The sequence below is a fragment of the Peromyscus leucopus genome, chromosome 12 (genome assembly GCF_004664715.2).
Source record: "Peromyscus leucopus breed LL Stock chromosome 12, UCI_PerLeu_2.1, whole genome shotgun sequence".
Taxonomy (NCBI): domain Eukaryota; kingdom Metazoa; phylum Chordata; class Mammalia; order Rodentia; family Cricetidae; genus Peromyscus; species Peromyscus leucopus.
The window spans coordinates 73,761,260-73,774,451 of record NC_051073.1 but is presented as its reverse complement, the minus strand read 5'-3'; the positions used below and the strand labels follow the sequence as shown (position 1 = coordinate 73,774,451).

General features: G+C 41.1%; 1 protein-coding gene across 1 annotated transcript in view; it reads right to left on the bottom strand.

The window, feature by feature from the left end:
• Positions 1–13,192, bottom strand: part of Senp2 (SUMO specific peptidase 2) — a 45,170-nt gene that overhangs the window by 8,023 nt on the left and 23,955 nt on the right. The window contains exons 11-14 of the mRNA XM_028858756.2: positions 12,277–12,450; positions 10,723–10,854; positions 8,743–8,946; positions 7,912–7,991 (exon numbers count right to left, since the gene is read on the bottom strand). Coding sequence (XP_028714589.1) covers positions 7,912–7,991; positions 8,743–8,946; positions 10,723–10,854; positions 12,277–12,450 — 590 coding nt within the window. The remainder of the gene's footprint in view (positions 1–7,911; positions 7,992–8,742; positions 8,947–10,722; positions 10,855–12,276; positions 12,451–13,192) is intronic.

Genomic DNA, 13,192 nt, shown 5'->3' with positions numbered 1-13,192 from the left:
CACAATGAAAGCAGTCGTACAGGGACCTTTACAGCTCTACATGTCAATGAAGAAATCAGAGACATTGCAAATACTATGAATGATACACCTTAAAGGATTTTCGTAAAAAGGAAAAAAAAAAGAATAAGCCAAACCTCAAGTAAGTAAATGAAAAGAAATCTTTATGATCAGTCTAGAAATTAATAAAATAGAAATGAAAAGAAAAACAATCATTGAAACTAAGAGTGGGTTCTTTGAAAAGATAAATAAGATTGACAAACCAAACTAACCAAAAGAAAGAAGACACCAACTTATACAATTAGAGGTGAAAAGGGAACCATCACACCAGATACCAGTGAAATGAAAAACATCAGGTCTGGAGGTTAGAGACAGCTCACTGGGTAAAAAGCACTGGTTGCTTTTCCAGAGGACCTGGGTTAAATTCCCAGCACCCACATGGTAGCTCACAGCTGGTCTATAATCTAGTCCCAGGGATCTGATGGCCTCTTCTGGCCTCCTTGGGCACTGCAAAATATGATGCACAGACATACGTTCAAAACACCCATACACATCAAACTAAAATAAACAAAAAACATAACTTACACAAAACACCAGGTCTCATGTTGAAAATACATATTCCACTAAGTCAGAAAATCAAAAAGAAATGGATGAATTTCTAGACAATGTGACTAACCAAAATTGAACCAAGATGAGATGAATAGTTATAAAGATCTATAACATGCAATGGGATTTAAGCAGTGATTAAAGCTCTCCCAACAAAAAGCAGTTCAGGCCCAGATGGAGTCATGGTGATGTTTATGAAGCCCTCCAATGCTTCTCAAGCCACTCCATAGAAATGGAAGAAACACTTCCAAACCAAAGGCAGATAAAGATATGGGGTGAGAGAATCAACAAACTAATTTCCTTGATAAACTTAAACTTAAAATACTTGCAAATACATCAAAAAGATCATTCACCATGATAAAGCTGGTGGTGCAACTTGATCAGAGATACAGGAACGCAACAGATGTGAGCCAATAAATGTTCTAAGTCACACAAATGGAGCCGAGGACAGAAACCCCATGGACATCTGGACAGATGTAGAAAAAGCGCTGACAAAACCTACCATTCCTTCATGGTAAAGGTTCTAACTTGGATTAGGAAAAAAAATCGTAATATAATAAAGCCTACATATGACAGCCTACAGCCAACATGATATTAAATGGGGAAAACCCTCAAGGCATTTCCACTAAAATAAGGAACGAGACAAAGGTGTCCAACTTTTCCACTCTTCTTCAGTACAGTCCTGGAAGCCTTAGCTAGAGCAAGACAAGGGAAGCACATAAAAGGATACAAACAGCAAAGGAAAGATGCCAAAGGCCCCTAAAGACTAAGCAGAAAACTTTTAGAACTGATAAACACGTTCAGTGGCAGGACACAAAAGCAACACACAAATCCTTCCTATATATCAATGACAAAGAAACTGAAATCTTGGAAGTAATCCGATTTTTTTTTTTTTTTTTTGGTTTTTCAAAACTGGGTTTCTCTGTGTAGCAACAACCTTGGCTGTCCTGGAACTCACTCTGTAGACCAGGCTGGAGTCGAATTCACAGAGATCTGCCTGCCTCCGCCTCCCGAGTGCTAGGATTAAAGGCATGTGCCACCATTGCCCAGCAGTGATCCAATTTTTAACAGCCTCAAAAAAAAAAAAAAAAAAAAAAAAAGTACCTTGGAATAAACCTAATTTCAGCATTTGGGAGGCAGAGGCCAGCCTGTTCCACAGAGTGAGTTCCAGAACAGCCAGGACTATTACACAGAGAAACCCTGTCTTCAAAAAAAGAAATGTGACACACTGCCCCCCACCTCCCATTCACCCCACTCCCACCCCCCCCTACCAAAAAAAAAAAAGCATTTTAAAGTCCATATGGAAACACAAGAGACCCTGGAGAGGCAAAGCAATCCTAAGCAAAAACCAAACCACTGAAGTTATCACCATACCTGATTTGAAGTTATATTACAGGTCCATATTAATAAAAACAGCGTGGTACTGATATAAAAACAGATTCAATGATTGAATGGGATACAATAGGGAACCCAAACATAAGATGATGCAACTTCAGCCACTGAAGTTTTGACAAAGACGCCCAAAATACATAGAGAAAAGACAGCATGTTCAACAAATGGTACTGAGAAAATTGGCTATCTACCCACAAAAAAAGAAAAAAAGAAAAGAAAAGCAACTAAACTAAAAAATCAATTCCAAGTGGATCTAGGGCCTCAAGCTAAGCCCTGAAACTGCCAGGGGAGAAAGGAATACACTGAAATATAGGCATGGGTAAGGACTATCTAAACAGTACTCTGACTGCTCAGGAAATAAGGCCAATCTCATCCACAAGTGTGGTCTCATGAAATTAAAAAGCTTTTGACAACAAAGAAGGCTGTCAATTAAGTGAAGAAGCAGTCTACAGAATGAGAGAACAATCTTCAGAGGATTCTAGAATACACAAGGAATCCAAGGACCTACACATTGAGGAAAGCCAGTTATTAGAATGGGACTGGACAGAGAATTCTCAAAGGAGGACAAACGGCTAGTATGCACTGAAGAAGTAAGTGTTCAACATGATTACAACTACTCTGAGACCTCACCATAGTCAGAACGGCTACGGTGAGAAACAAATGCTGGTGTGCACGCAAGGAAAGAAGGCCTGATACACTGTTGGTGGAAATGTAAATGGTATAGCCACCATGGAGTTTCTCAAACTGCTAAAAACAGAACTTCCATGTGTCCCAGCTAGACCACTCTTGGATGCACCCTAACGACTCCATATCCTCAGAGAAACTTGCACATTCGTGTTCATTGCTGCTCTCTTCACAATAGCCAGGAAGTAGAATCAGCCTAGATGTCTATAAACTGATGATGATGATGTGCTACATATACACAATGGAGTTTTATTCAACTGTAAGGACAAACGAAATTGTGAAATTTACAAGCAAATGGATGGGACTAGAAAATGTTAGTTAAGTGAGGTCACCTAGACTCAAAAAGACAAACACTGTATATCCTTTTTCACATGTGGATACTAGCTTTTAATTTTTATATCTGTGTATTATATAATCAGGAAACTTGAAAGGCCTAGGAGAAGGGCAGGGGCTGTGAAGTGGGGCATGTTGGGAATGCCTGAGAAGAATGCCTAAGACGGGAGAGTGGGCGATAGATATGATCAAGATAAATTATTTACATTTGTAAATTAAAATTGTAAATCAACAATGAACTAAATCGTTGTTACAGTGTGCCTTTCCTCACTTCAAATTAAGAAACAAAGTGGACTGGACTAAAAAAGTCATCGTCATGAAATACAAAACAAAGCAAGAAGACAGTTTTCAATTCAAAGAGGCTAAAGAGACAGTAAGTACACGTCTGAACTCTGACTGGCTCGGGGCCTATGGGGAGAACGTTTAGAAATGTGTGATAAGGGCTTATGTGCCTGTAATCCCAGTACCAGGAAGAAAAGACAGGAGGACCCATGGGTTTTGCTGTTCAGTTAGTCTAGCCTAATTGGATATCGTGTCTCAAAGCAGGCAGATGGTGCTCCTAAGGACAACACCCAGGGTTGTCCTCTGGCTGCCACACAAACCCAAGTACCTACGCGTAGCCATCCATACATACATGAACTTGCACACACATACACTAAAAAAAGACTTTACTAATAATTAACTTCTTAAGCATGGTTAACACCACTGCAGTTATAGAAAAGAATTCCTTACAAGGCTGGCCTTGAACTCACAGATCCCTGTGCTTCTGCCTCCCAAGTGCTGGGATTAAGGTATGCCCACCACAACAAGCTATAGAGATATATTCTTTGAAAAAGTATTTGTGTATGAGTTTTTTCCTGTAGTTATGTGTGCCATATTCATGACTGATACTATTGAAGCCAGAAGAGGGCAATGGATCCCCAAAACTAGAGTTAGAGAGAGTTGTGGGTCACCAAGCAGATGCTGGGAACTGAATCAGGGAACCTTTGCAAGAACAACAAGTGATTTTTTTAACTACTGAGCCATCTCTCTACCTCAGGAGATATATTCTTAAATACTATGAGTAACTCATTTTAACCTCAATTTTAATTTTAATCTCAAGGTCCTCAAATTCAACAAGCTGGACCACCTACATGGAATACAGTAAAAACTGTGCAAGACTAGAATGTACATTCTCAACTGGAGAAACACTGTCCCCAGCAGGGCTAAAACTGGCTTTCAGGAGGTAAACATTTTAGGTATCTTAAATGTTTTATAGCCTTCTAAAGTTGAACCTAACAAAAAAGTCTTTCTCTATTTGTACAAAAGTCCAGACTGGCCTCCAATCCAAGATGCTCCTGTCTCAGCCTCCCAAGCTTGGGTCAAAGGCATGAGCCACCATGTCCGGCCACAAATAAGTCTTTTTCTTTAGTTTTTTTTTTTTTTTTTTTTTTTTTTTTTTTTTTTTTTTTTTTTTTTTTTTTTTTCTAGACAGGGTTTCTCTGTGTAGCTCTGGCTGTCCTGGAACTCACTCTGTAGACCAGGCTGGCCTTGAACTCACAGAGATCTGTCTCCTCTGCCTCCCAGGCGTGCACCACCATGCCCAGCTCACAAGTAAGTCTTAATCCTTAGTATTACTTGTTCTTATAATGCAGAATTATTTTTTTCTCCTAATGGAAAGTATGAGTATCATAAAGAAAAGTAGATTCTGCAGCTGGAAAGAGGAAGCTCAGTGAATTAGAGCATTTGCTCTTACAAGTGCTGACTGCTCTTTCAGAGGACCAAGGTTCAATTCCCAGGACAGACACAGCAGCTCACAGCTGTCTACAACTCTAGTCCCAAGGGGATTCATGGCCCTTCTGGCTTTCATGGCCACCAGAAGGTACATGATGAACAGACATACATGGAGGCAAAACGCCAATACACACAAAATAAAAATAACTAAATTTTTGGGGGCTAGAATGAAGGCTCAGTGGTTACAAGAGCATTTGCTCCTACAGAGGACCCAGGTTCAGTTCCCAGTCCCCAAATGGCAGCTCACAACCATCTGTAACTCCATTTCCAGTGACTCTGATATCCTTTTCTAGCCTCAGTGGGCACAAGGTATATACAGATATGCTGGCAAAAACACTCATACACACAAAATAAAACTAAATAGTGTGTGTGTATTGCACTGAGGGATTAGCTACATCCAGGAACCTTTCAAAGATAGTAAGAAGAGTATAAATATAATAAAAGTATTAACAAGCAGCACAGAACAGCATACTGTGTGATTTTACTAGGAAATCTCTATGCAGAGGACAATACATGTATAAACACACATGTCTACATTTAATACTTTTACACAATAAGTACTATAAGGATCATAAACAATTTAGTATCTTCTGAGTATTAAATATTTCTTCTCTATACGTTTGTCTAAGTTAGCCATCAGTAAAAAAGATCTATACTAAAATATTGAGGAAAAAGTAAAATAAACTATTATTAGTAATTTCTCTGTATTAGTTCTTAGAGAATTTTGTACTATTCTGATCATACTCCCATCCCTCCTCCAGTCCTCCCAGATCTATCCTCCCTTCCCTACTCTCCCAACTGTGTGTCCCCTTTTATTAAAATAAACAAAACCATCATGTCCAGTTTGTGCTGCCCACAACTTTTGAATGCATGGCTTTCTTCTGGAACCGTTAAGAAAACTGATTATCTCAATAACTGTTCTTTGTAAAATGAATGTTGCGTTTCTGTTCATCCTTACTAAAGTTAAAAGCAGGAGCTGCATTTGCCATAGTTGCCAAAGTTTAAAAGACTATGGAGCTGTCACTAATGTGACAAAACACCATGACTAAATTAACTTGGGGAGAAAAGGGTTTATTCGGCTTACACTTCCACATGTAGTCCATCACTGAAGGACGTCAGGTCAGGAGCTCAGAGGCAGGAGCTGATGCAGCGGCCACAGAAGGGTGCTGCTTACAGGCTTGCTCCACATGGCTTGTTCAGCCTGCCTTCTTATAGAACCAGGACCACCAGCCCAGAGATGGCACCACCCACAACTGGCTGGGCCCTTCCCCGTCAATTGGGCTTGCCTACAGCCCCATCTTATGGAGGCACTTTCTCAAATGAGGTTACTTCCTCACTGAACTTTAGCTTGTGTCAAGCTGACATAAAACTCTCTGGCAAATTGAGCTTATTGATGCACTTTAAATACACAACCAATCAGGACAACGAAGAAATACCTATGCCTTTAAGGGAGGTTTCTAGCAATTACTAATGGAGTCCCCCTTCTCCAAGGTTTTACTTTCTATGGTTTCAGTTATCTCAGTCCAAGAATATGAAATGGAAAATTCTAGGAAGAAGCATTTCATCATTTTTAAACTGCACACTATTCTAAGTAGCATGAAGAAATCTGGCACTGCCTGCTTTACGCACAACATTCACAATATACACCCAGGAGCTTCTGAAGTGTGGGTCATACCATGATATAGGGCCATGTGACTAAAGATGGCAGCCACAAAACTATGGCAACAGCAGGTCTCCAAATGTTCACCAACCAGAACCAAATGTTGTGTTTGGTTTAATGATATTATGAACTAAGGAGGTGTTGGGGCAGCAGTGGCCCATGCTGCATCAGCAGCACCAGCCATGGTTCTCAAGACACAGCATGTGTCCTGTGTACTGCCTGTGCCGTCACACACCAACCACCAACCAGAGCTGACCCAAATGCCTCACCTCAGCCTGGAGACTACTGCACATTATGAATGCCAAGTTTTTTACTGTACAGTTTCCCGCTCCTATAGAAACAAATCTGTCTAATTATACTATTTTTCTATCCAGCATAAAAGCATCAAATGAATGTATCTCTGGGTTGTATTCAATGTTAGAATGTCTGATTTTAAAAACTGCTGTTTGTATCAGGCTGTGGTGATGCACACCTTCAATCCCACCACTCAGGAGGCAGAGGCGGGCAGATCTCTGAATTGGAGGCCAGCCTGGGCTACAGAGCGAGTTCCAGGATGGGGGGGGGGGAGTCAGCAAGATGGCTCAGCTGGTAAGGGGCTTGCTGCCAACCCTGGCCATTAAGTTCACTTCCTAGGCCCATCTCTTATTAGAAAATGTTTGACTGTATGAACACTATTTTATGTGCCTGTGTACCTAGGAGCACAAAGAAATTTCTCAGGTGGAAAGAGAAGTGGGCAATGTTTAAGAAGCCCTGCTCTATACCATCATTCTATACATAATTGCAACTGTTCGATTAGCAGACCTACTATCAGGACAGCAGAATATCTGTGTCCAAGTAGCAATTATTTTACTTAATAATGGCTCCTAAAGGCAAAAATAACAACACAAAGGGGGTTCCTGAAACACGGGAAAACAGATGAACTTCCATACTTTGAGACAAAGCAGTCCACACAGGTTGGTTCTGCACTGCTGTAGTTGTAGATGCTCACCTGGAATATACACCTAACAACACTGGGGATTACTATACTTGGAATACTTGCCTGCACAAACCACACACTTTATTTAAAAAACATCCCTGAGTTCTATGAAATGAGCCACAGAGATACAAGGTGACTTTAGGATTGCAGGCCAAGACTCCCTGGCTAACAGTTTTTCAGAACACCCAGAATTCCAATTTCAAGGAAATCTAATTCCAATCGGGATTCTAGAGAATGCCTTCCATGGAAACACCTGCAAAGCTGCCGTCCATGATTTAGCAAACAGAAACTCTCAGCTGAGATCAGCTCCTACGTTAGTTTTAGACAAACAGGTGGATTTAACGAAGTCCTGAAGAAGCACTTCCTATCATTACATGTTACTCATACTACACATTAAGACAGCCACTCAGAGCGTCCTAGTATTAAGCAGAAGAGAGGCCATCCAATGGAGGAAAACAGCACAGAAGTAAGACTTGCAGATTTTACTTACAGAAGAACCTCACAGATCCTGTGGCCTTTTTGTCCCATAGAATCCAGATATTTAAGACACTTTTTTCTTAGGTCCATTACCTATGTGGAAAAAGACAAAAATTCTTAGACATCCTTTTTTGCTGTTTGAACCCAGCCTGGGTGAACGCCAGCTCCTCCTCCCTCAGCCTCCTAAGTATTGGGATCCCGGCATGTGCTATCATACCATGCCAGAAACATCGTAAACACAGCAGTATGATTTTATTTCTAAAAATAATACCATTTTAAATTTTTTAACACATGTAACAATATGAACAGATTTATGAACTTCTAGTTCATAAACAGATGGTTTGAGATTAACAGGACATACTTCAATTCCTCTACAAAGGCCTAGAAGCTGTTCATCAGGCATCAATAATCCTCCTAGTAAGGGATTTTCCCCTGCATCTTTCTGATAAAAGTCAAAGCTCTTCCTCAAAGCATGCCTTGCAGCTTTTGAAGCTGAACAAATCAGCACTTAGAGAAAGGACTCTGCAGAGCTTGCCTTTCGGACACTGTTGGCCTTTCATTTCCTTCACTGGAGAGTGAAACAGCCTTCGTTGTTGAGGACAATCATCTACACTAGGGCTGCAATCAGCAGGAGAATCCTTTCTTAGCTTGTACGAGGTTCAGGGATTGATCCCCAAGACAAGAAAGAAAGAAGTGTGGACAGAGGAAAAGGGGGACAGGAGGGGGAAGGAAGAAGGTGAGACGAGAAGGTCAGGGAAAGAAGGGAAGTAAGGGAGGGAGAAGAGAGAAGGGAAGGGGAGAGGAGTCTATAACCAAGTGCCAACAATTAACCCTCTCAACTCACCACCAGGCTCCAATGCACCTTCCGATGAATAGGTACCAGAACAAGTTCTTGTTCAAAGAGATTTACCCCTTTGGTCCATCTTTTCACTGCTTGGTAACCCCCAGACTTTAATTTAGGATAGAAGAATGTACTGAATGCATGAAGTGCTGGATAGCCTTGCTTTTTACTCCTTTCCACTAAAAGATTCATATAAAAATTAATGACCTGTAAAATACCAAGAGATTAAAATTTGGAACATGGCCGATACATTACAAAATTAAATTCCTATCTGAATCAGAAAGTGAGATGCTTAGGGAAAGGGCACTCCATGCAAGAAGTCAGAAAACAACTGTTCAGTACAAACGAGCAAGACAAAGAAGGATAAAGGGCTACAGACTGAGCTCAACGGTACAGTGCTTGCGTAATGCATACAAAACCCTGGATTCAATTCCCAGTACTAGACCATCTCCCTAAATGAAACGCAGCAAGTCATGTGACTATAATTTTGAAGCACGTGAATCACATTTCTATTCAATAATGAAAGGGTACATGCAACTGTTATGCAGAAAAATGAACTATTAGCTATATCATTACCTCTAAAATCAACCTCAATTCTGATATATTTCCCGGAAAGAGAAATGTCAAGATATGTATGAAGCTTTTGAACAATAATTTCTTCAAATATAAAGTATTTTTCAAAAATTTTACAACAAGCATATTTATAATTACATTTACAAATGACAGTACTTTCATATAACTAGGCTTGTGACACAGGAAGACGGAGCAAATGAGAGAAAATCAAGGACAGAACAGTTGGTTAACTGAAAAAGTAGTAAGAAATAGGCCAGCCTTTGCAGAATATGTACTGACACAAACAATAAATTGAGTGACTTTTTATATTTATTGTTTGCTATGGCTTGAACACATATCAATCAAAAATTCTTTAAGATTTATTTTTAACTATGTATATACATGTGGGTATATGCACATTGAATGCAGGTTCCCATGGAGCCAGAGACATAAGATCCTTTATAGCTGTTAAGCCAGGGGACGTGGGTGCTGGGAACCAAACGAGGGTCTGCAGAAGAGCAGCAAGCACTCTTAACTGCTGCATCATCTCTCTTGTCCTTTCTCTAGACTTACTCAGTGTGATGGCGTAGGCAATGACTCACTCATGAGCACTCTACCCATGGAGAGACTACCTTATAAAGCAGCTGAAGGCAGAATGAGCCACAGTTCCCTTCCCTTCCCTTCCCATGTGGGGGGCCCGAGCACCACTCCCCACCACTGTACCAGCAGCAGACAGTGAAGCTGCAGGCATCGAGACTGGGCTGTGTGGAACCAGAACTGTGTGCAATGCCTGCCTTTAGTGGGGAGGACAAGGTCTCACTATGTAGCCCCGGCTGGCCTGAACTCTCACTATATACACCAGGCTGGCTTCAAACTCAAGAAATCTGCCTGCCTCTGCCTCCTGAGTTCTACTGGATATAATGCATGTGCCACCACAGCCACCTCACTACATTTTTAAGGAGATGTTTTGCACTAACAAGGTGGTGCACAACTCAGTGGGAGAGTGCTTGCACAAGATCCTAGGTTCAATTTCCAGCATGAAAAGAACAGCAAAACAAACAACCCCTGGGGCTGGTGGGAAAGCCTACGACCCAGTTATTCAGGAGGATACGGTGAGGCAGGAGGATCACAACAGGGTTCAAGGCCTGTCTGAACTATGTAAGATAAGGCCAGCCTGGACAACTTAGTGGAAGCTTGTCTCAAAGTAGGAGATAAAAGGAAAAACAAAGGGCAGAGGACGCAGCTGAGTGCAGACCACTTGCTTGCCTAGCGTGAGAGACCCCTGGTTCAATCCCTGTCACTAGACAAAAGGCAGCAAACAGAAACTGAAGTCGCTCCCCAGGTCCTTTTAACTGGGCAGAAGTCACTTTGACAACAGACAGTGGATGACTACACAGAATGACAGTCACAGGACAAACAGACGGAACTGACCTCATCATTGAGCCACTGATAGTTCTTTAAGGTCTGGATATCTCCTCGGGTAATTCGCAATTTGAAAGCGCTGCTTAGGATCTCATCTGGTGGTCCATGGCCCAGGGCATTACTGATTTCCTTTTCCATGTCCTGAATTAGAAGATCCAGAGGATGTGACTTTAGCATAGAACCACTATCAGGTATCAAAAGCCTCAGAATGAAAAAAAAAAATGCCTTTCATCTCAGCAACACCTGGTGATCTTTGAGAAAATCCACTATTCAAGAGTTACGAAACTGCAGTGTAAAAACATTCAAATTTTCAACTATTAAACAATCTTAATAAGCTAGGTAGTGGTGGCACACGCCTTTAGTCCCGGGAGGCAAAGGCAGGTGAATCTCTGTGAGTTTGAGGCTAGCCTGTCTACAGAGTGAATTCTAGGTCAGCCAGAGAAATCCTGTCTCAGGAAAAAAAACCAAACCAAGCCAAAACAGTTAAGTAATAATGGCTATCCTTCCTTGAATTATTTTAGTGAATTATGCAACTAAATGTATATTTAGCTTATGAACCCAATCAAAATTATTTCCATTATTGTTTTTTATCTTTCCACATAATTTTGTAATTAAGACTTGATATCTCTACCTCTGTCATGGTTAGCTTTAATGTTCATCTCGACAGGACCTAGAGAAGAGAATTATAGCTAGTGATCACCTACATTTAGTTGCCCTGTGGGCATGTCTGTGGAGGACTGTTAAGTCAATTGATGTGGAGGAACCCAGCAGAATGGAGAAACAGGGCTGAGTGGTCATGCATCTAGACACTCACTCTTTGCTCCTGACTGTTGGTGTGATACATCTAGCTAAAATACACACGCTCAAACCTGGAAGTGAGAGCAAAAATAAACCCTTTGCCCCCCAAACCACTCTGATCCATGTTATGGCAGTAGAGATGAACTACAAGAACTCCTGTGCAGAGATCACTCTTAAGTGAACTCCTCCACACATATACCAAGACAACAGGGGAGGAAGATCCAGGATGAGGAATCCCCTTTAAAAATAAGAATTTTAACTACTTTCATTTCCAATTTTTTTTAATAAACTTTCATTATATTCAAGTACAGTAATCAATTAAAAAAAGGGATGTTTTAGAAAACCATAATTTTAAAAATGTTCAATACATTCATTTGATACCATATTTTAAAACTCAAAACATTTGAAGGGTAGAAAAACAATCAATTATGGGCAAGTATGATAGCACATGCTCACATTCCAGCAGCAAGAGGACAGCTATGAGTTCCAGACCACCCTGGGCTAAGTAACAACCTTGACCCAGTTTCAGAAGAGAGAAGAACCAAAACTAAGTATACTTGTCCACCAAGCCACCTTCCCACAGACCACAGATGATCAACACAGCAGCACAAGCCGACCCAGAGTCCAGCTCTTGTTTCGTTTTTATAACTTCATACATTCAGTCCATATCTGGAGAAACTCCTCAGAACACAGCATGCATGTACGTCTAGAGAAACTGGCTGGTCTAAAGCAGCCACCTTTCTCTGGCCCACACAGGAATTATACCTCTGTAAGTTCAGAGAGGTCTGCTCTTCTCTCCTTCTCTCTGCTAGGGAAGCTCTTCTCCTTTGCCTCGAGCACTGACATTCTCCTCCTGAGTAAGCCATTGCTTCCGCTTCCAAGGCGAAGTCGGGCAGAGACTTCTTCGGACAGGTCGGGCTCCAGTTGGTGTCCCCTTGTCTGACCAAAAGAGTTCCAATGTTGACATGCTTCATCTTGCACATACACACTACTACACACTACATATGGAATATAAAACGCTGTACAAGTTATGAAAGAAAATACAGAGCTAACTGTTTTCTAGTTTTACCTCTCATGGATTTTCATTTTGGGTGGTGAATAAGTGCATAAAAATATATTTGATAGTGAAAGTGTCAACTCCAATGTGAAGCCACACAGCTCTGTTCCAAGTGGCCTTTGTAAAACTGTACATACAGTTCACGAAGATGTACAGACTTTGGGTCTGCTTAGTTTTGGTGCATGGTGTTTATAAAATTAAGAAAAAGTGCAAAACTCTGACATTAACTTAAGAGAGAGAATATGAGAACTGGCACCTCTCCAGACAGTAGGACAGACTCAGCCTGTCTGTCTGCTCTGGCAAGGGTGGACAGAAGCTTCAGAGTTAAACAAAGGCCCACAGGGCATATCAACTGAAAACTGAAACCCTCACCATCCCTCAGGGAGTAGGAAGGAAAGCATGTTCAGTTCCTATCCCAATCTAAAATGTGACTAAAAGGTGTTTATGAAGTCTAGAAAGGCACAAACTATGGCCTGCAGAGCATTATACAGCAAAATCGACTTCTGTCCTTATTCAGGGTCAGCCTGTGTTAGTTAAACCTGCTTCAATTTACTTCTTCCTCTTTCTGCATTGGGGTTGGAACCTAAGACCTTTAACACGCTAGACAAACACTACCACTGAACT